This window comes from Hippocampus zosterae, chromosome 19 (genome assembly GCF_025434085.1).
Source record: "Hippocampus zosterae strain Florida chromosome 19, ASM2543408v3, whole genome shotgun sequence".
In the NCBI taxonomy this organism is placed as follows: domain Eukaryota; kingdom Metazoa; phylum Chordata; class Actinopteri; order Syngnathiformes; family Syngnathidae; genus Hippocampus; species Hippocampus zosterae.
Genome location: NC_067469.1, coordinates 7629001 through 7651413, shown reverse-complemented (window position 1 = coordinate 7651413; position 22413 = coordinate 7629001). Strand labels below are relative to the sequence as shown.

At 43.7% G+C, this 22413-nt stretch overlaps 2 protein-coding genes and 1 long non-coding RNA gene across 4 annotated transcripts in view; 1 reads left to right on the top strand and 2 right to left on the bottom strand.

Moving 5' to 3' along the window:
* Positions 1-22413, top strand: part of LOC127592222 (uncharacterized) — a 193646-nt gene that overhangs the window by 11185 nt on the left and 160048 nt on the right. The gene's annotated exons all lie outside the window — the stretch shown is intronic.
* On the bottom strand, positions 49-1445 carry ptrhd1 (peptidyl-tRNA hydrolase domain containing 1). The gene is made up of 2 exons (XM_052052784.1): positions 1218-1445; positions 49-638 (listed from the first exon to the last, which is right to left on the bottom strand). Exons 1-2 carry the CDS (start codon positions 1428-1430, stop codon positions 468-470), a joined length of 384 nt encoding a protein of 127 aa, XP_051908744.1. The 5' UTR covers positions 1431-1445; the 3' UTR covers positions 49-467.
* Positions 1784-22413, bottom strand: part of fam184ab (family with sequence similarity 184 member Ab) — a 30248-nt gene continuing 9618 nt past the window's right edge. The window contains exons 6-22 of one of the 2 annotated variants that reach the window (XM_052052715.1): positions 22159-22410; positions 21315-21450; positions 21014-21195; positions 20013-20198; positions 18472-18594; positions 17987-18148; positions 17712-17833; positions 16678-16828; positions 14991-15203; positions 11999-12152; positions 11092-11219; positions 9963-10147; positions 8593-8739; positions 7974-8091; positions 7580-7684; positions 6206-6489; positions 1784-3530 (exon numbers count right to left, since the gene is read on the bottom strand). In XM_052052715.1, the coding sequence (XP_051908675.1) occupies positions 3449-3530; positions 6206-6489; positions 7580-7684; positions 7974-8091; positions 8593-8739; positions 9963-10147; positions 11092-11219; positions 11999-12152; positions 14991-15203; positions 16678-16828; positions 17712-17833; positions 17987-18148; positions 18472-18594; positions 20013-20198; positions 21014-21195; positions 21315-21450; positions 22159-22410 (2730 nt within the window). In that variant the 3' untranslated portion in view covers positions 1784-3448. The remainder of the gene's footprint in view (positions 3531-6205; positions 6490-7579; positions 7685-7973; positions 8092-8592; positions 8740-9962; positions 10148-11091; positions 11220-11998; positions 12153-14990; positions 15204-16677; positions 16829-17711; positions 17834-17986; positions 18149-18471; positions 18595-20012; positions 20199-21013; positions 21196-21314; positions 21451-22158; positions 22411-22413) is intronic. The other variant, XM_052052716.1, reaches the window with a different exon arrangement.

Below are 22413 nucleotides of genomic sequence, written 5' to 3'. Positions count from 1 at the left end.
GTTAATTAAAACAAGAATACTTCATGTATTGTGAATAATTAAGATGTATTCATTCATGAAATAATTGATTTATTGCTTGACCACACTTGCCATGCAAACTGCCTTTTACACCTTGACATCAGGCCTTTGGCCTGTTTTACTGCCACTTTTCTCCCCTCTCCGACAGAGGCCGAGATGGCATTGTTCGATATCATGCTTCTTCAAAGAAGACTTATTCGTGTGTGGCATCGCTACATGGAATACTCTTAAAAATCCCTTTATGTTTAAGAGTAAGGCGATTAGATCCTGAAAGTAAGGGATTTTAAGACGGGCAACTCCATGAGGGGGAAGAAGCGGCTTTTTCAATGTTCATGTATACAGTTCAGTTTATCCGGGAAAACTTGTATATTCCAGTCACAGGGATGCGGTAACAATGGCTTTCGGGCTTTTCCAATAAGAGTCAATGAGACGTTGATGGGCAGGTAAGATCACTTAAAGAGTTTGAACTTGCGGAGCAGCGGCTGCACTGTTTCTTTGGGGTATGGCTTCAGGGCCAGACAAGTGGGTATATTCTCAGGCTGCTCGATCCAAAGCTTGTGGGCCACACCAGCCTGGGTCAGGCTCTCAGATAAGCCTGAAAGGGCGGCTTCGTCGGGAGCCTGAAAGACACAAGATGAAGTGTGAATTTGGTTCATAGTCTGATGTGGAAACAACTTGTGACTTTCAGCATGTCCAAATCAGCAATCGTCATATCTTATGAGTTTGGGCCACAACCGAAAACCTGTACATGGAATCTTGCTTCATGAATTTAACTCCTTTAATATGTTCTAGTCGCAGGGTTTTAAAAAGGCCATGTTAAGGCTGCCTACATTTAAGAAGAATAACGTAGTTCAAAACAAAAAATATTTCCCCAACAATAACGATCTTTAGTTGTGACTTTGGTTCGGCTCTAGTTTTACTCCCCACTTGTAACACGTTCCTACTAAAATAGAGAAGAAAAACATCAAAATATTATACGGACACAACTCGCAATGTAACATTCCGACAGCAAGCCTATTAAAAAAACAGCCTCAACATTTTTAAAGCAACAAAAACGGCATTAGTTATCAACGAATGATACATACTGCGATGCAACAATGTGTAAAACACCTATAAGGAGGTAAATCCATGATAAACACGTTTTAAATTGTAGTAGGCTGAAATCTATTACTCGTCCGATGGAGTTCGTCGCGACTCACCCCGAGCACTACTTTGTGCATGGAGTCGAGCTCAGCCAGGTAGCTTTGCGTGTCCCCATCGGCGTAGTGCAAGTGGACGGCGGCGGTAGCGGCGTGGCACGCTTGCGTGATGACGGCTCCCAGCGGCCATGACAGCTTGTGGACCAGATCCGAGCGGACCACGACGTACTGGACCAGTCGGCCCGGGGAACCGGCGGCTCCGGTGGCAGCCATTTGTTTTCGCCACAGCGTGTGTTTATTTTCCGGGTCAAAGATCGGGTGCTTGGATTAACACAAATGGTGATGCTTCCCCCTAGCGACAGATATCTAGAATTGCAAGTCGATTAATCTGGTATGTTTAATAAAGCCGTAAAGATGAATTAAAATCTCACACAAACGCATAGTTTTTAACATTTAAAGTGTTTAGTTTTATCAAAATGATCTGGAAAATTCATATTATATCGCTATTAAAAATCTAAATCCGATTATTTTAAAATATAAATGTGGTGAAAGGAGCAAAAATAATTTTCACATTGGCAAATCTGGTGAAAACAGTTGCATTTACAAAATAGGAGACGGAAAAGGAATAAATGTCACAATAATCATTTATTCAGCATACACATTATAATATAAATATAAAACGCTATTTTTTTCTCTTAAAATCAGTGAGACATCATTGTATCTGTGTAGACAGACAAGCATACAAACAAGAGTTTTGTAGTCTACCCAAAAAGATCACCATCCTCATCCTCATCAGCAGCATCATCATCATATTCTTCAATCGCGAGGATGGCGCCCCCTGAAACGGACCGACTAATCTGGCGCCTAACAGAAAAGCAGCTTTTTCTTTTCTTTTTTACTCCTATTATTATTCTTATTATTTTTTTTCTTTTTTTGGGGAACGCACAGAGAAGAGCAACAAGGACTTCTAAACCCCACACACGTCTACTTCTCAACCCCCCCAAACCCTCCCCAAAAAGAAAAGAAAATCTGAATGATGAGCATTTATTTCATATCTTTGATTTCAAGATGCCAATGCCGTTTGAGCATTTCCTCCAAATCCTTAAATCCATCTTGAAGACCTTGTAAAGTGAATTCGGAAATTCGTTTCAAAAACATCTTGCATGGTTGAAGATAACTGCTGACAACGTGCCAGATTTTTGAGAGGGTGGCGGGCGGGCGTGGTTGAGTGACACACAGAGCTAAATGACATCCCCCGTGCTTTCGTTGACACGCCGTTGGCAAAGTAGCGATGCTTACACCCCGAAAATGACCCTTTCAGACAGTCCGCTGGCACGGTCGCTTTAGAGCGCATCATTGTCAGCCGCGAGTGTGCGCACGTCTTGCAGGAAAATGCAAAAGAGCAAAGAGAGTGGATTTTCTTACATATATATATTTTTTTTATTTAATAGCCAGTGGGTGGACCAGGACTTTGGACTGACCACTTTAGAGCGGGTCGTTGTAGCGTTGAGTGCATGCATGTCATGGAGAGATGGCAGAAGAACCAGACACATTTTTAAAAATTCAAATTCAAATTCAATGTGACAGCCGACAAGTAGAATCCACATTTTAGATGTGTAGCAATCTTTTTTTTAATCATTCAAAATTTTCAGTGTTGTTTATGATCTTCTCTGTATTGTATCCAATTTAGAAGAAACTCGTTTTCACTTTACAGGGACTTTAAGTATAACTGTCTCCCTAGTAACATTTTACCATTACTTTTTGACATTTGGACACTTATAGGACATTTTTGGCATACTAGTTGGACAAGCACATGTTACTAGTGGATATTTTGGTCCCACTAGTCGAGTCCGGGACATTATTAGTGTGAGGCATGCCTACGAGTTTGGCCAAATAGCAGTACACCACAAGAGTTGACCAGTCAAGTTTAATTGCGTGCTAAAAAGTGGCACTCGTTTTGGGAAAATTGTACTAGTAAGACACAGACGTCCTTCTAGAAAAAGAACGCACAAGTACATGGACCTGAAGATGAATGACATCATCTCCTCAAGCTGCCAATCATTTATTTCATAAACTGAAGCAAGCCCGAATAGTTTTTTTCCCGAACAATATAGAAAACAAACACTTTCTCTCTCTTTTTTTGTAGTAGTTTAAATCCAGACATTTTTTGAAAGTTTGGCTGACATGCTGCTGAATCCTAGTGTGTTTCTGGCTGCAGGTTTGTGTTTATGTGTGTGTGTGTGCATGTGCATGTAAATGTGTGCATGTGCATGTAAATGTGTGCTGTCAAATCAAAAAGAAAAGTACTGAGCAAACCACTCTTGCCGCTGAGCGTCCGGAAGGTCGATGGCGACGTCCTTTGTCTCAGGAGGGCTGCAGGGAAGAAAAGTGACCACAAAAAAATGTTTACCTTATACTGATGTGTATTAGTTTTACCTTCAGAACTGCGGGGAATTGTAAATATGAATATATCGATGAAAATATATAGTTGATCCCCGGGCCTCCCAAATGTGTTAAGAATATCTAATATGAGATAAATTGTGTTATCCTTTTAATCATTTATTTGAATCTTCCAATAATCGAGAAAAGTTCTACGTACTTGGTAATGTAAAAGTTCTAAGTACACCCTCCCTTCTCACTCTGCCCATTTTCACCTTTTTAACCAACCTTGTGGTCCATGTCAAATGTCATTTTTAACACTGTATTATATATATTTTTTGTGAAATTGTGGACCACTGGAAAATGGTAGGTGGGCCGCAAATCTAATCTGTCTTTTTTTGTGTGTGTGTAATTCTTGATTTTGTTTTTCACTTGTGTATAAGGCTTGAAGAAGGTAATACATTAAAATGATGGAATTAAAAATAAAAAGATTTGATTGGAAACTAGTTAGAAATGTTTTTCAGCTACCTTGGTATTTTTTAATGATATAATGATAAAATAAATATTTTAATCTATGTTGAAATAGGACGTTTTGCCTTGTATTTTATTGATCTTTGTGAGTACTGTACGAAATGCTACATGTTATAAATTTAAAAAAAACACATACACAAAGTAATAATGATTCACCAGATGCGTGACTCTGCTCCATCTTTATCGCCAAATTTCCATATATTTTGATTGATTTATGAACTCCACAACCGAACTACATCAAAACAAACGAATGGGAAAAAATCCTAGTTGAAAATCTCAAATCTGTGATTAGTTGAACATCGTCGCTCACAAAGTGTCGTCTTGTAGTTCAACGGCTGTCCAGCGGAGGGCAATAAACCTCTGTTTAACATCAACGATGGATGACTCCACACTTGCCTCATGATTCCGCTCATAATTTTTGCATTTCCTGAAACTTTTCAGGGTTCAAAATATTCCCTTAGCGTGCACCGAGTCCTATTTTAAGATAATGAAAGATTGATGAAAATGAACGAGGTGACTGACGGATTTAGAAAAGGGGAGTGTGGAGCCAACGCTGGGGCAAATATGAACTCAGAGTGGATGTGTTCTACTGTATGTGACCTCATACTGTCAATGCTGAGTTTGTGTGTATTGGGTGTTGAGGAGAAGAGTGTGTGTGCATGTGTGTGTGTGTGTGTGGTAACGTAATACTACTGAGGGCATAATCCAGCACTCCGAGCATTTACATTACCAAGAGTAGTTGACTTCATTTAGCTCCACCCCCTAAAACGAATTAATGTATTTATGTCTTCCTCTTTTTCTTGTTTTTCATCACTCTTCCCCCTTCCATTTGTCCACACATCCCGAATTATCATGAAATACCCGATAAGACATATCAGCAGAGCGGCAGCGTTACTCCATGCAGTGGAACAAACACCACCACGCACATGCACCCGCTTGTTTTTGTTGACGCCGCGTGTCCTTGTGGGCATGCAAATGCGCTCGTCTGTGTGATCAGCGATCCTCTTTAAGGCACATTAACGAGCACCGCCCCCCACTCGCTGACGTCATCGTCGAAAGCGGAAAAAAATCATTCAAGAGGTGAAGATGAGGATGAGCAAACGACAAAAAACATACAACGGCAATAAACAACAACCACAAAAAACATACACGCATACATGCTCCTTTTGCGTCCCAAAGCCATTCTTTGATGCCTCCTGTTTTAAGTCACAACAAAGAGCAGACCCTGCCCATCAACAGCAACCATCCAATCACGTCGCGGCGAGCAGTTTCTCGGCTGCCGTCTTCGTTTCCACTCTGCTGCGTTTCAAGGCAAGTGGGAAATTTCACACCTCCCAATGCAAAACGACGAGTCTGGGGTGTGGTGTAATCGACTCACTTGATACCACGACATGGGCTACACTATTTACGCTATTTGCTTAACTCTTGGGTGTTTATGTGAAACAAAAAGATGTTTGTGAGGTGAGGTGTTTATTATTTTTTCATTCATTTCAGTCATTTTAAAGGAGTGGTTAAACGACATTTAACCGACTGCCGTAAGTACTGGCATTGACGAGAGAGGAGGCATTTATTTTTACCTCAATCGTTTTATTGAAAATAGTTGATAACAGGATAGATTTTTAAAAATGATTCATTTCGTTTGTCCACTGGTAATTTCACATCATCGAGAGGTGTTTATTTTTCAAGCGCAGACAGTGTCCTTTAAAACACCTTGGCGGCACGTTCCAGTTTGTTTCAATTTAAAAAAATCTTTTTCAGAGGAGGCATGGCGTCTACTAGGAGGGAGGCCATTATTTGAGGAAATGTGACATAACTACACGGATTTATTAGCTGCACTTCATCGTCATCTTTTAAAGGGACTTATTATCTTTACTTTTAATTTGGGGGTTGTCATGTTTCCCAGTTTTCCTGAATGCAGCATTTGAAGTGATGGAACGGCCTGGAGACTCACTGCATGATAGATATTTTTTAATTAGATTTTTTTTTTAAGTTTCACACCTCTCAAGGCAGCAAGAGAGAGTGAAGGCCAATCAGATATGGAGGTTTTGTTCTTCGGGCTAATCGAGCTCTGTGATTGGATAATTGATGACTGGCCACCGCCCACCGGACCTGAGACGCTCTCGCTCTCTCTTTCTCACCTCGTGAACTTCTTGGGTTCTGTGGGAGGGGTCGGCGGTGGGGGAAGAGGTTTGTTGGCGTTCAGCTCGAGGTGATGGAGGAGGAGGGGGGAGTGGGGAAGAGGTTCGAGGCGGCCAGGCTGGGCCGGGGGCGGCGGCGGAGGCGGCGGCGGCGGCTGCTGCTGCTGCTGCGGCTGCAGGCCGCCCCCGGGGCCCACCGGGCCCGAGCCGGCTGCCTCCAGAACCCTGAAACCGGCGGACCTGCCGAATCTGCTCGCTGCCACTTTCTCATTCTTTCGCTTTTGCTACACAGAAAGAAAGGAAGGAGGGAGGGAGCACGGGGAGGACAAAGGGGGAGGAGGGGGGAGGGTTCAAAGCAAAAATCAGGGTGGAAATAATCCAAAAGAGGCAAAATTAACAAGGTAAAGAAAAAAGGGAAAATGAGGAAAGGTCCCAAAGACACGGGAATGTGATCATCCCCCAACTTGGAGCCCGGCGCTGCTTGTTGGGCTTGCGACATCCAAATGGCTTGGAAAGCAAAGTGAGGCGATCAGGAAGGACACAACGCCACACACACACACACACACACGCGCACACACACACACACACACGCGCACACACAAACACACAAAACGACAAAATACACAGTTACGCATCCATGATGAGCATGCGGTGAGGAAAATGGCACTCCCGAAACCCCCAAAGTCATTTAAATCGCTCATCGCGAACAGAACATTTGATTGGATGATGGGTTTTCAGAGCGAAAAAAAAAAGGCTTTGAAAATAATTTCAAACATGTTAAAACTGGAGGAGAATAAAGTAAAGTAAAATGTATTAAAACGTCTAAAAATGTCAAACTTAAGGTCTTACTTGTCAAAATAAAACGGTTAGTTTTTTTAACTAAAAAGTCAAGAAATAACCAAGTAGAAAATATAAAAACATATTCAAAGTAAAAAGTATTACTTGCAAAAAAAGGAAAAATCAAAAAGGAAATATGTTAAAAATAAAGTAAAAACCATGTGAATAAGTCAACAAAATGCAGTCCAGTAAAAGTAGAAAAATAGAAAGTATCAAAAGTAGAAATGATCTAAAGCAAAATGTATTAAAAACAAAGTAAAAAATAAACACGTATTAAAATGAGAAAATTATAAAGACAAAAAGTTCAGTAAAAATAAATATCACAAGTACAATAAAAAAGCTATCAATTTACTGTATCATAAGGAAGCAGTGAAAGTTAGTAAGCTAGTAAGCAAACAAAAAAAGTAAAGCACAAAAAAAAAATTGAGAGCATAATTGGAACTTGAAATATTAAGCACGTATTTGTGACTTTGTGAACTGTTACCGTTTGCGATGACAAGATGGCGCCGTGACGGGCAGCGACCGCATAGCTCTTACCTTGATGAGCGGGTTGATGACGCCAACGTTGGGACTGGCGTTGAACACTTTGTTGAAGTTGCTCTCTCGGTTGACCAGCTCCAGCTGGTAGAACTTCTTGTCATCCTGTAGTGGCGGCAACGAAACGGCTCAGCATCTCACACATCGGCTTCACGGATGCCTTGTCTGCCCTACACGTGTGCTTGCTAGCATCTACTGAGACACATGCTAGCGTGATGTCATAGTGAAGGTAATTACACCCTCTAGTGGCATCACTCGGTATTTCCCCTGAAGGGGAAGATTGACGTGTTTAATTGAGGTCAAGCATCTATTTATTCCAGTTAACTGTCACACCCCCAGAAATGACCCCCCCCCCCCCCGCCCCCCAACACCCCACCCCCTGTGAGGGACCTACCACCAGCTTCTTGACAAGAGATTCCCTCTCGGACACCATGTCCTTTAGCTCGGCGATCATCTGCAGATCTTCGGGGCGACTTTCCCTGTTCCTGAATTTCTCCTCGGTGCCTTCCAGCCTGTCACATAAAAAATAATAATAATTTTAAGCAAAAGTGAAAAAGAAAAATGCTTAGATGCAATTTTTCATCAAGTGTTAAGCAATAACCACAACTCCCGCTAAAGGTTTCATAGTAAGAATTAAAATGAACTCTCACAGCCTTTCATTGGAATTTATCTCCATTCTGTGACAGAAATCGATTAGTTGCTGATGATGAATGTGTGTGAAATGTTGCTGTGTAAAAAGGAAACAGTTGATGGTGATTTAAAAACTGACATTGAAGAAGTATGCCATTTAAATGCCTCCCGTACGGGAAAAGGCACAAAAATCATCAGCGATGGCCTTTTTAAAAAACATATCAAGCGTTTGATGATAAACCATTCATCAACTCCAAGGTGAGCGCTTTATTTACACTTGGACATTGCCGGGGAAGCAAAATGAAAACGTCACACTTATCATATGACAGTGCACGTGGAGTACGGACAAGAGTGAATGTGAAGTATGAGGGGCGCGCACGTACAGAATTTGCAGGGCCGAGATCTTATCCTTGAGGACCTCCTGCGCTTTGTTGAAGTCGGCCAACATGTTGTGCGTCTCTCTGCTGTGGACGGCGTTCAGCTCCGACACGTCTCGCTCGTGACGCTTCTGTAGCTCCTGCTCGTGAGCCCTGAGCACAACAAACACACAATGTTGCCTACGGACACCCATTTCACTAATGATCTATTCAGCCGGTGAAGAACGCTGTCTATGTCTCTCGTAACCCCCCCATGCATTTGATGTGCCGTCACGGCATGGGAAATGAATCTTTAAACACAAATGGCGGAGCAACACACAGACGCACAATCTGATTCTTTATCCTTTTTGAAAACCAACTCAGGTTTCCGCACTTGTAGACACCAGAAGGAGTCACAATGAATTAACGTGGTCATTTCTTATATTCAGTTTAAACATTCTACTTTGAATTACTCTATGCTTTATGAAATACAGACACCAGATGGAAAAATGGCATAGCGAAATTGTAATTATATTTTTTTAAAAACTGTTTCTCTTTTTACCATACGGTACTAGAGCTAAATATTGGGCAATATATCTCCTCCAAATGGTGTCACTCCCAGAGGAACACGACTCATTTCCTCATCTTCTGCATTCATTCATTTATTTCATTACTTTCTATTTTTAGCTCGCTCTCTCTCTCTCTCTCTCTCTCTCTCTCTCGCTCTCTCACACACGCGCGCACACACACACACGCATTACATAATGGACGCATGCTGTGCGCACACACGCGCCTTTTAACCAGCAGCAAGATTGATGAAGAATTCCCATATGACAGAAAAGAAGATTTTCGAAGCCTGACACCAGGAACGTCACAGATGCAACAGAATATCCATCCATCCATTTTCCAAACCGCTTGATCCTCACTAGGGTCGCGGGGGGTGCTGGAGCCTATCCCAGCCATCTTCGGGCAGTAGGCGGGGGACACCCTGAATCAGTTGGCAGCCAATCGCAGGGCACACAGAGACGAACAACCATCCACGCCCACACTCACACCTAGGGACAATTTAGAGCGTCCAATCAGCCTGCCATGCATGTTTTTGGAATGAAGGAGGAAACCGGAGCACCCATATATAAAAAAAAATAAAAACAGGATTTTTGTGGAAAAATGTATTAAAATGTGACAATGCGACAATCAATCTATTTGTTAGCCTAGCAAGAGCGATTTGCGTCGGAGTTAGCACAAAGCTAGCTTGTAATCTGTTTTGTTTAGTTTGACAGGAAGTCGGACAAATCCTTTTTTGAGATCTGTAAACATTTTGCTCTCGACTGCACTCAAATGCTTTATTGGGCTCGTTCTTCTGAATCAAATGTCAAGTTTCGGCATCAGCGAGCTACCTGATCTGCTGGTTGGACTCGCTGCGTATCTTGAGCACCTCCTTGCCTTTGAGCTCCAGCTCCTTGGTGAGGCTGCTGATGTTCTCGTTGAGCGTGTGGATTTGGTGGTCCAGCTGAGCGATGTGCTTCTTCCGGCGCGTCACCTCCTCCTGCAGCTCGGCCATGCGGCCCAGCAGCTCGCGCTCCTAACCGGAAACAAAAGCCTCTCTGGGTTACCAATTAAAAAAATAAAATTAAAAATTAAGTGTACCTGCAAATATATTTGTCACTAAATTACATTTTATGATCTACAATCATTTTTGGGATTATTACAATGACATGAACAAAAACATCAATAAATGAAAGGAAGACCTTCAAAATAAAATACATTTAAAATGATAAAACATTCAGTAATTTTCAGCAATTTAAGTTTTGCATGGACATGTTTAAAAAAAACATTTTAAAAAAAGAATGCTTTTGTGCTACTTCTTTACAATGTGATCAAACATGCTAATGAGAAGTTGACTTTCCAAGCAGATGTGCTGCCAGATGAGACATCTGCTTGCTCTATCGGAACCATTTTGGCTGTTCTTTCCTTTCCGACCCACAAAACATTAATGAGCTCATTTCCTCCCCATCTTCCTCCGTCCAACAATTTCCCTGCTCTTTTTTTTTTTTTAGCCATCTTTCTAAATAAGAAAAAAAAAGGCTTTAATTATTCATCCAATGAGGACATGAGCCAGCGCTTTTGTCTCACTGTGGTGAAAAAAGAATTTGAACATCCCCTCCGATTCATTTGGGACATAATCGAATGTCATGCAGTGCAAGAACTGCATCATACGGCGCACGCGCGTGTGCGTGTCCTTCATTCAAACGCTTTTAAATAGTGAAGAACGCCCACGCTGTGATGACAAAAAATGAAGCATGATTTTTTAAAAGCTATACGCTCATTATCATGAACCAAAAGAGCGCTCGCCCGCTCGCTCGCATGCAGGCTGAGAGCCCAGAGGCCAATTTAACACATTTATGCAAACGGCATTTGTCCAATTAGCGGTGGGAAAAAAAACACACACATACACTGGCACACAAAGTTCTAAAAAAAATAAAATAAATAAAAATAAACAAGGCACTTAAAATGCATTGATCGGACCTGGAGGCGATTTTTCTCCACCGTCTTTTCCAGTTCCTTCTTGGCGGCCGTCACTTCCTGCTGGTGGTTTTGTCGCAGGTGCTCGATGGCCGACGCGTGGATGTGGTTCAACTCCGACCGAAGAGATGCTATGATGACGACGAAAAACAAACAAAAAAAAGATACTTTTTCAAAATATTATTCAATTACTTCCATCTACGAATTACCACTTGGGGATCACAACTCGTCTGTCCATAAAACTTGCCCGCCTCCTACTAAGCTGCAGTAGTTGTTGTTTGAAGGTTTATTATTACCCTAACATCAATGCTCATTTCTGCTAGCACGACAATGGCGTTTCGCATTATGCATTAGCTTTAAGCTAGTAAACCTTCGTTCGAAGTTGTGTTGTTGGTGTTTAAATATATTCGGTTTTATTTCTATTGAAAAGCTTCTTGATGTGGAAGATAAACACACACCATTAGGCACTATTAGTTTAAATATATTTGGTTTTAATTCTATTGAAAAGCTTCTTGATTTATCTTGATGTGGAAGATAAACACACACCATTAGACACTATTAGCTTGACACTTATTTCAGGCCACAGAGCCCACACTGCAGAAAAGAAGGAGGGCAGGATAATAAAAAAGGAGCGTCGGTAGTGAGACGGTGGCGTTGAGGTGTTAGGTGCGCGAGCGTGAAGGTTAATGGAGGATCATTCATCAGTGCTGTCACCCCCCCAGCACCCCAAGTTGGACGCACCTGACATGATTTGGAACCTTCCGTTTTGGGAGGCTGGAGCTCATTTGATTTTTTTTTTTTTTAACGGAAGGACGTTAAAAAAAAAATTCAAATGTGTACAGTATGTAAAATATTAAACCAGCTCAACCATAGTAGCCATTTTTAACAGACGCAAAGCGCTTGCGCGTACCCAGCATGGCCTTGCCCTCATCCTCCAGCTCGAAACGGAGCGTCTGCAGCTCCTGCTCCGACTGCTGCTTGAGGGTCTCCACGCTGTGCCGGTGGGCCTCTCGCAGTGACTGGAGCTCGGCGTGGTGGTGCTGACGGAGACGCTCCTCCAGCTCCTAAAAAACAAAAACAAAAAAACCCAAACAAACAATAAAAATGGTGGAAATGAAAGAGAAAGCTGAGCGGGGTAGCCCAGACCTCAGTCTCCCCCAGCCACTTCTTCCGGTTTACAGGAGTATTCCATAGTCTGTCCAATATGCCCTGGGCCTTTTCCAGGGTCTTTCCTCTGACTAGGTTGTGCACAGACCACCTCACCAGGGAGGCGTCCATCTTAAGTTGATGCCCAAACCACCTCATCTGACTCCTCTAAGCGACGCCACTGCTAGCCCCACCTGGATGACTCAGCTTTTCTGAGCCTTGACAACAACGGGTTTGGGGATCGCCGCCATGACAGGTACTGATCTTTGAAGAAGTAATCATTTCGAAACACTAGTCGCTGATGGAAAATTAGTTGCAGAAGCTGTGACACTTTAGTCGCATTCATAATCATCGCTCGGTGCGCGGTGGGCTTCGCAATTCCGCGTTATTTGCTCTTATTGATCAACCATGGATCTTTTGAACACTTAAATTAGTTTTTAAATCCTACAACTCAAGGCAAACATTCGTAATCGGAGCACTTGCTCATGAACACGTCAGCGTGGAAGAAAGAGTGATTTCAAGGCTTCCGAGCTTGCAAGTGGAACATTCTTACTCAGCACTCTGCCGCATTATGATCAGCTTCACTGGAGGTTTACATGATATTCACTCCTATGTGATGGCTGCACTCCAAACCCTTTTTTTCCCCGCACGGTCTTTATAAATTCAGGCGCAGAAAGAAATCTGAAGAACCTTCAGCGTTGCCCCCTTTCATCAAACCAAATGGTCCCCGTCTGAGATGAGCGAGATGGAGGATAATAACAAAGTGATGGCTCCTTCTCGTACTGCTTAATGGAGTGTGTGTGTGTGGTGGGGGGGGGGGGGGGGGGGCTCCCCTTCCTCTTTTTATGGCTCCCTAGGTGCAACTCACAACACTGCGGCTACTGCACAAACGCGGTGTGTGAAGGCTAACAATAAGCTTCATTTTCTTTTTTTAAAGCACTCACAATTATAAAGTATTAAAAGCTTATTGTCATTTGGGCTACTATGAAACACTTGCTATGTAATTACCACGACGTCTACGGTAGTTTCCATTAGCCACTTGATGATGTTTTGCATTATACGTTAGCATTAAACTCGCAAACCTTTACGAGATGACATTTTACGGCTTGGTTGAACAAAATAATGTGGTTTTAAGAGAGAAAAAAAGCACTCTAAAATTCACCCATCCAATATCCGAACCTCTATTTTATTTCATAAAAACATTTACTTATGTCATAATAAAATATTACGTAAAAAAAAATGTAAGCATTTTGTTTTTTGTATTGTGCTGCCCCTTCTGTTATTTGTGTCTTGGCCAGCTGGGGGCAGTACAATACAAAAATGGATGTACATTCTTTAGTAAGCCATAATAATATTAATTGTTCTTTGCAGAGGATAAAGAATAGCTTTTCCCACCACATGATAGGTTAGGGTTAAAATATGAGATTATTTGCAATACACAATGTGTAATTCCCTCTGTTTTATGTTTGACAGTAAACTTCAACTTCAAAACAAGTAAAAACATTTTTTTTTAAATTCTCATCTATAGAAAACTCTCAAAACGGGTTACTCGTATCGCAAGGTACCAGTGTATTGTATTTATAGTGTGAAATATCTACTTGAGAAGCAGCGGCTCAGAACGTGACTTCAAAGTTTGAGAATGGCAACGGCTGGATCAGTGGAACTAAATTGTTACGGGAGTTGAAATTGTGATAGGTAACGCAGCACACAACTGTGCAGTCCTCACTTCATCTCTTGCCCGGCAACACGATTGTCTCTCTCCCTCTCTGTGCACAGACTTTGGAATGCGATTCCACTTAATGATTATAAAGCAAGCAAGCCAATTTGCTGTCTGTGTTTGTGAAAATGAGAGCGAGCGTGTGGGAGGAAAGAGGAAGGAAGGCGTTTTATTTATTGCGTCTGTTCTCGAGCCGTGTGATGACGTTTGCATTGAATAATAATAGAAATATGGATGTGTACGTGTGTGTGTGTGTGTGTGTGCGTGTGTGAGACATTTTGAGATGATGAATAAAAGGACGCCTTTTCCGACCTCAAGCTTTTACATAATTACTGCTGCTGACGCAACACGATAAGACTGTTCCATTTTTGATTCTGGAGTGAGGTGAGGAGGAACAATTCCGTAATGATGGTGAAAGGCAAATTAAGTCGTCAAACAGAAGGGATAAAATCCGAAAGCACAGTATTTGTTGTTTTTTTTTTCCCATGACTTCTTGTTTCTTGGGCTACAACTCCTACCAGCGCAGGTTCCAGTTCTCTGCTCCTGTTAATATTATGATGTTTTTTTTCTTTTCTTTTTTTTTTTTAAATCAGAGAGTTAACTCGATTTTGGTTTCATTTATATCTGGTGTAATTCTACTGTTAACCACTAGATGGTGGCACACTTATTTGATTTTGAAGAAAGAAGAATGAAAGGGTGGGGGGTTGAAAATGGATGAATTGCATCTGCTGTAATTCTGCTTTTTATGCCGACAGAACGTGACAGCTGTAGGTTGATTTCATAAGGTGCATCTTTTGGCCACAATTATTGACGTATATTTTCAGATGATATATTAAGTGGGTTAGTTTAAAAAAATATGCACATGCATTTGGTCCATATTTAAAATGGCATTTTTGTCGTAAAATCTGGTTAGGAAGTGCCCAGTGCATTGTGCCATTCTCAGTAGGGCTGATGCAAAATTGTGACTGCTTCTATTATTGAAGTTGCCCATCAGTGGCACAGGGAATGTTTTCCCAACACCGCCATTCCGAATTCAAACCTTGATATCTCGCTGTCGCGCGTGCTCGACGTCCTGCAAGGCGCAGCACTGAGCCTCGTGCAGCCGTTGGTGTCTGCGCTGATGCTCCGTCTGCAGCTCGTCCAGCTGCGTGCGCAGGTGCTCGCGCTCCTGACTGAACTGCTGCTGAAGCTGCTGCAACGACGACTGCGACTGCGACAGCTGCATCTCCAGACTCTGCTTCAGCAAGGAGATCTAAAAACAAAAGAGATGGCTTGAGATTCACTTTCAACATTATTTCCAACAGACAAAAGGCAGATTTGTTTTTTAAAATGTTTTTTTTGAAACAGAACATACAACAGCAGCAACCGACAAACTATCCTCCTTTTACAAATACAAAGTTTACTTTAAGTATCGGTAAATATGTCATTTTACATAAGCGAGACTGCTCTAATGCCAAAAGGAAAACAACAGGGAGTGTGCGGTCTAGAATTGTTTTTTTGTTTTTTGTTTTTTGGTATTGTTTCAGAGCGGAAGGGGCCGCACATTGCTAATTCATCAGCACTTGAAACGCGACTAAAAATAAAACAGAAAAGCTGGATTGTGTCACCACACACACACACACACACACACACACACACACACACACACTCGCTCGCTCGATCGCTTCTGCCCCAAATTTGGAGAATGTGCCGTGACTAAGATGTGAGTCACACACAGTGTCAAAAGGAGGGGTAGCATTAGCATCCGCCACACAGAAAACGCGATGCGTCCAACGGTATCGCTCAGACATGTCCACGTACAGACCCACCCTCAGAAGGTGACAATGTTGCGATCCAGAGAACGCATAAAAAATGGTTTAAATTGTTGGACCCCCAGCCCCAAAAAAAGAAAGTCTACTGTCAAAGTAAACATCAAACAAATGCAATTCCACTGCATATTTAAAACATGCACATAGGTTTACCTTCATCAGGTCTGTTAAGGTTAATGCTAATGAACAATGGAAAACACCAGGGCTCATGAATAGCATCTAGCAACGGATATTAAAATAATATATAAAGCATCGCAATGAAATGCAGTGAGAGTTGTGTATCCTAAAAAATACAATGAAGTCATTAGACCGTAATAACGGCCTTCTGAGGGAAACTAACTAAAACGTTGACCGCAGTGAAAATGAGTTTGACACCCTGTGCGCAACATATGAGGCAGTCGCAGACAATTATTGGACTTTAAAGGCCACAGGCAAATTTGCAGCAGTCTAATTTGGCGCCGCGCATGTCAAAAAGTGAGCTTTTGAAAGCCTTTGAATCAAAGCGGCGCATCCTCAAGGCGGTTTGCATAAAAGCGGCGGCTTGACGACTCGCTGACAGCGTGGCGAAAATAGGGGCCGCATTCGTCACGCGTCAGACGGAGGGCGGCCTTTAGCGGCGTAGCAAAACAAAGAAGGAAGCTCCTCGCTCTTGTCGTTTTGCCATCCCATCTTTTTTCCGCCCTATTGATTTTTTAAAATATTTAAAATATATTTTTTAAAATATGGTGTGATTAAATCTGCTCTATCGGCCGGCAAATTGCAGGTGCACGTTAATTTTTCAAGGCCGTCTGCAGTTCACGCTGATGTATAAAAAGTAATATCGGCACGGGACCGCCGATCACCTCTCTTGTTGCAGCGCAAATTTTAACTGTCCCGTCATAAAAAGAGAACGGTGGTGGAAGAGACGACGGGGCGCACCTGTTCCAGCAGGTCGTCCACTTTCCTCTGCCAGCTGTCTCGGGAGTTGCTCATCTCCTGGTCCTTGTTTTGGGCCAGCTGGCTCAAGGCGGTCGCTTTGTCCGCCTCGTGTGCCTCGCGCAGCTCCTCGCGCAGCTTCTTGCATTCCTGCCTGAAAAATGAAACATGACGTGAGCACAACAATCGAAAACCTCCATCCGACGGTCATCCAACCGTCCATCCATCCATGCGTCCGTCATCTATCATTGATCCATCCATCGAGTGTATCATCCATCCATGCAGCAAGCTATCAAACTTTCGATCAGACTAGCGATGTATCAAATGGACATCCATGCATCCCTCCATCCATCCTTCCAGCCATTATTGATCTAATCATCCATCCATCCAACAACCTAGCTCACCCTCCTTCCAATAGTCATCCACTGATCCATCCCACGCATCATCTAACCCTCATGAATGCGTCCATCCATCTTTGATTCTTCCATCCAAGCAGCCGTCCATCCATCAATATATCCAAATGTCATCCATCATTGATCCATCCATCCACTGTATCATCCATCCATGCAACAAGCTATCAAACTTTCCATCCGACTAGCAATGTATCCAATGGACATCCGTGCATCCCTCCCTCCATCCATCCGTCCTTCCATCCATCATTGATCTAAGCATCCATCCATCCATCCAACAACCTAGCTCACCATCCTTCCAACGGGCATCCACTGACCTATCCACTGCATCCATCCATTATTCATCCATCCAACAATGTATCCATATGTCATACATCCATTGCTCCAACATTTGGCCTTGCATCATTCCATTCATCCAACAATCCAACATTCATTGATCACAAATCTGAGCCATCCATCCAATCATCTCTTATGGCACGTTTTTGCTTTTTGTTAAGGCTGACATTTGCCACCTCTCCAAAAGATTATTATTTTTTTTTTTAATTCTGAAAATGTCATTTCCCAACCGCCATTTCCGTGCCACCCGCTTCCATGCACACGCATACATGGCGTGTGCCCGTGCGTCACCTGAGGGTCTCCGTCCACTTCAATTCCAGCTCCAAAGCCATTTTATCCATCTTATGTTTTTCTTCCTCTTTGGTGCTGATCACTTTAGCTTCATGTTGGCGTGTTTGGACCTCGAGCTCAGCCTGCGCCACACAGACACACACACACACACACACACACACACACACACACACACGCACGCACGCACGCGCACACGCACAAGCACACGAACACACTTTAAATGTATGTCATTTGTCCCTAAATGAGGTTTGCGAGGTGCGAAGCGTGGCGGGCACCTGCAAGGCGGTGAGAAGGTTGCTGGTCTCCCGCAGTCGCCCCCTGGTGGCGTCCAGCTCCTCCAACAGTTTGTCCTGCGCCTGTTTCATGGTGGCCATCTGGCCCTCGGCCGCGCCCATCTCCCTCTCGCCACGCTTCACCTCTTCCTGCAGACGTCGCACCTGACGCACAGTCACGAGGAATGCAATTAAAACCGTTGCTTAAAACTTCAACTGCGTTCTTAAAACCAGCCTCGAAACACAAATTTAAAACCCCATCAGAGATTTACAGTACGATCTTAATTTAGAACCCTAACCCCCTGGCTGGGAACCCTTGCTTGAAATCTCAGTCTTGACACCCTAATTTGAATCCAAAATCTTTTTGGGGGAATTCTTAATTCAAAATCATGGCCACGTCTTCAACACCTAACCTTGACTTGAAACCCTAATCGAAGTTTTCAGCCTTGCTTGAAACCCAAGCTTGAAAAACCGTCATTTCTGTTCACCTCATGGTCGGCGGCGTCGAGCTTTGAGCTCATTTCCTCTCTCAGCTGCTCCAGCTGCTGAAGCAGAGCAATCCTCTGCTCCTCCAGCGTGTGGCGCTCTCGCTCAAACTGCTGCTCCAGCTCCTGCACGCGCGCACACAAACACACGAGGATTTGAGTGAAATGTAAAAAGCTGCTACCAAATGGAAGCGACGCCATGTGTCACTTTGGATCTTGTGTGCCGCTCGCACCGTCATTTGCCAAATGTGCCACGTGGCTCCAGGTTTATTTCGGGTTCGGGCTAACGAGCGCGGCTTTGCTGGGGAGCCAGCGGGGGATCGTTCGAGCGGAAAAGCGCGGCCGGAAAACCGCACGGACGCTCGTTGGACCCTCTCGTCGTACGAATCGGCTTCCATGATGGGCCTGCGGGGAGTTGAATGATTTTGTATCCTAGTGCAAGCGTAAAACCTTCTTCATATGAAATTCTAAATCAGATCGACAACCCTGGTTTGAAACACGAGCCCAGAACTGAAACCCTCATTTCAAAACCCTACCCCGAATCCCAAACTGTTGTCTAAAACATGAACCCCATCTTAAATCCTAACCCTGATTTAAAACACAATTTTAAAAACAAAATGTATACCCTTGTTTGAAATATGAATAGGAACATCAACCCAGTTTTCAAACCTGAACATAGACTTTGACTCTTCAACCCAACCCAGGCTTTAAAAAACAATTTATTCAAACCATAACCCTTATGTTTGAAATCCCAACAAAGGCTTCAAACCCGAAATTAAAACCCCAACACAGACTTGAAAACATCACCTGTGTTTGAAACTCTATACTCAAAGCCCGACCCTTGTTTGGAACCCTAACTAAAAACCCTAACCTTATTTGAAACCATAACCGAGGCTTGATCGCCCAATTTAAACACATCCTGTCGACACCAAGCCGACATTCATGTTTTTTCTAAGCCCTGTGCACCAAACTATATCCGTGCTATACCGATGTGTGCATGTGGTGCCGATGATGATGATGATGATGACGATGACATAACACGTAGTGTATGTAGGACGCAAGCGGCTTAAAAGCATCAGCATGAATAACTCACATGTTGGATTTTAATGCAAGTATACGACCCCACTGATGCTAAGTAACTTCAAATATTCATCTCTAAGTACACGCACTTCATGTACTGGATGCTCAGTGACCAGAATCATGCTAGCCGCAATCTTGATGCCGCTTAAAAAATGATTGTTGACAGGAAGTTGAGGGGCTCTTGACCTTTTTATAAATGGGGAGTGATGGGGGTGGGCTGTTGAATGCCTCCTTGACACCCAATCGCAAGCACCCATCGGAAGCACCCATCGCAAGTCATATATTCTTTCTCCTCTGTGAAGAACAACTCATGTTCCCGATTTTCTCTCACAGGTCAAAGTGCACCGCAACTGTCTATGGCTGCATTTACTTGCGCATAATTTCTATCAGCATTTATAAGAATGTGTTGGTCGCCATGACAACGAGCTACAGCGTTAAGTGGGGGTTGGGGGGGGTGCACTCACCGCCAAGAGTCTGTTTTTGTCCTTCTCTGCTCCACTAAGCGCGTTCTCCAGAGCGGCCCGATGCTTCTTGGCCATGTCGTCCAGAACCCGGGCCTGGTTCTCCTTGGTTTGGCTGCTCTCTTCCTCATAGCGAGCTCGCAGGCCGCTCATGTCCTTTTCGTGAGCCGTCTTCTCCTCACGTAGCGTCTGCCAAAACACACACACGCGCTGACACTCGGCGCCATATGCTGCATCACTCTGCCATATTGACAGCGATTACAAATGAGCCGGCGCGGATTCAGAAAGCGTCTCACGCCTTTTCTCGGCTGTGTCCTTCTCAATGACTTGCTGTCTTGGTGAAGCAGCATGCGGCTCAAGGGTAGTCGCAGCCACTGGAAATGATTGTATGTTTGCTGTTTTGAGGTTTAGTCAGAGCACCGGGGCGAGCAGATTCCGAGGATTCACCAGTCCTTTGACGTACGTCTTGGTGAAGCAGCATGTGGCTCATCACATAAGGTTAACTCTCTGTGCCTAATTTTTGAAGCAAATCTTACACAAGTCCGACAAAAACAGCTCGGATCAAAGCGGCACCTTGCATAAAAGCGGCGGCACCGTTTTCTAAGTTTCACCCAATGTTTTGCAGTGCTTTCCAAGCTCAATCTGCGCTCATTTCCATGAATTGTAGCCTTCCGTCAGCGCCTCCCAGAAGACAACGCGGCGGCAAATGTCAGCGCCGGTGGGCCGCCAAAGGCGATATGAAGCCGCCATACTTGACATTCAACATCGGGCACGCGCCGCCGGCTCTTCATGCGACCTTTTCCAAAGATTTGTTTTTCCTCAAGACTGGCAAATACACTTATTGACACTCTGTCACTGCGGCCTCTCACTATTTTTGCCATTATTCAATTTCGCGACTTTGCAATATTGAGGGGAGAGAAAAAGAACATCAAAATTGCAATTTGATTCTTTTTTTCACTCCTCATAGTCAAACTGCGGAGTGTCTACTTTCTGTGATCCTCTACCTTGTGTAGTGACTGCAGCTGCTGCTTGTGCCTCTCGTCCAGCGCTTGGCTCTGCCCGTGAAGCGCCTCTCGCTCCTCCTCCAGCCTGAGCACCTTGTCTTTCAGACGGCTGCGCTCGTTGTCCAGATCGCGCACGGCCGCCTCCTGCGTCATCTGGGTGGCCTGCAGGCTGCTGATCTGACCTGAGGGCAGTTCACACGACCTCACGGTCGAGCTCCGCTCGCACTAACAACGTGGCTGCCAACCCGGGTGCTCCCCATTTTTGGGGGGTAAGGGGGTCTGGGGTCATGGAGTGGCTTACTGGCTTTGAGGAGGATCTCGGTGGCCTGCTGCTGAACTCGATCCCGGGCCGCCTCCAGCTCGCACTCGGCCTCCTTTTGGCGGATTTCCACGATCTCGGAATTCTGCGTCACCTCTTCCAGCTGCTTGCTCAGCTCCTGAGGAAGCGGCCGTGCGCACACGTTTGAATGAATACACGCCCGACACGTCTATAACAAGTCTAATAACTATTAAATTACCGTATTGGCCCGAATAAAAGACGGCCCCAATTATAAGATGACCCTCTCTTTTTCAAGACTCATGTTTGAAAAAAAGACTTTTTGAACACAAAATAATTTTTTATATAGAAAATAATTTCAGTACATCTGAAACAAATGATAACAATATATTTGCGAGAAAAAGCATGTTACTTTGCCTCATTCAAAACTATCTGAACATTTAAACATGTAAACTTTTCTCCAGATTGTCGCTACGTTTCTCCATTTTCTGTTATCTCTTATTATCTTATTTTCTTCTCTTTTCTTTCGTACCGCTATTTTTTATTTTTCTTCTTCGTGCTGCCGCTATTTTTATTTTTATTCTTCGTGACAGGGTTTCACTTTAGCCTGGGGAGTCAAGTTCCGCATTCGCTTCAAAGATATCTGGCGCCATCTAGCGTCGTGAATGGGTATAATGTGTAGACCCCGAATATAAGACGACCCCCACTTTTACAGGCTTATTTCAATGCAAAGAACAGCGTCTTATATTCGGGCCAGTAATATTTGTAATTTTTTTTTAACTTACATATTTTATTTCTTTCATTCGTTTTTTTTCAGGCATCATTTCTGTATTAACTTTAATGATGTTGAATAAAACCATGATCATACCTTGACGGCGTTCTCGGAGGTGGCGAGCGAGGCCTGCAGCTTATGCGAGCGTTCGCGGTTTTCGCGGGCCTCGTCGGTGACGCGGGCCAACTCGGTCCGGAGCTTGCCCAGAGTCTTCTGCAGCGCCGCCTCCTGCGTCTGAAACTCGCGGCGCAGCTCAGCCTCGGTGCGCTTCCACGCCAAGAGGTTGTCGGCCGTCAGCTGCTGAGTCCGCTTCATGGCCTCTAGTTCACGTTCGTAGAAGGCTTGAGCCTT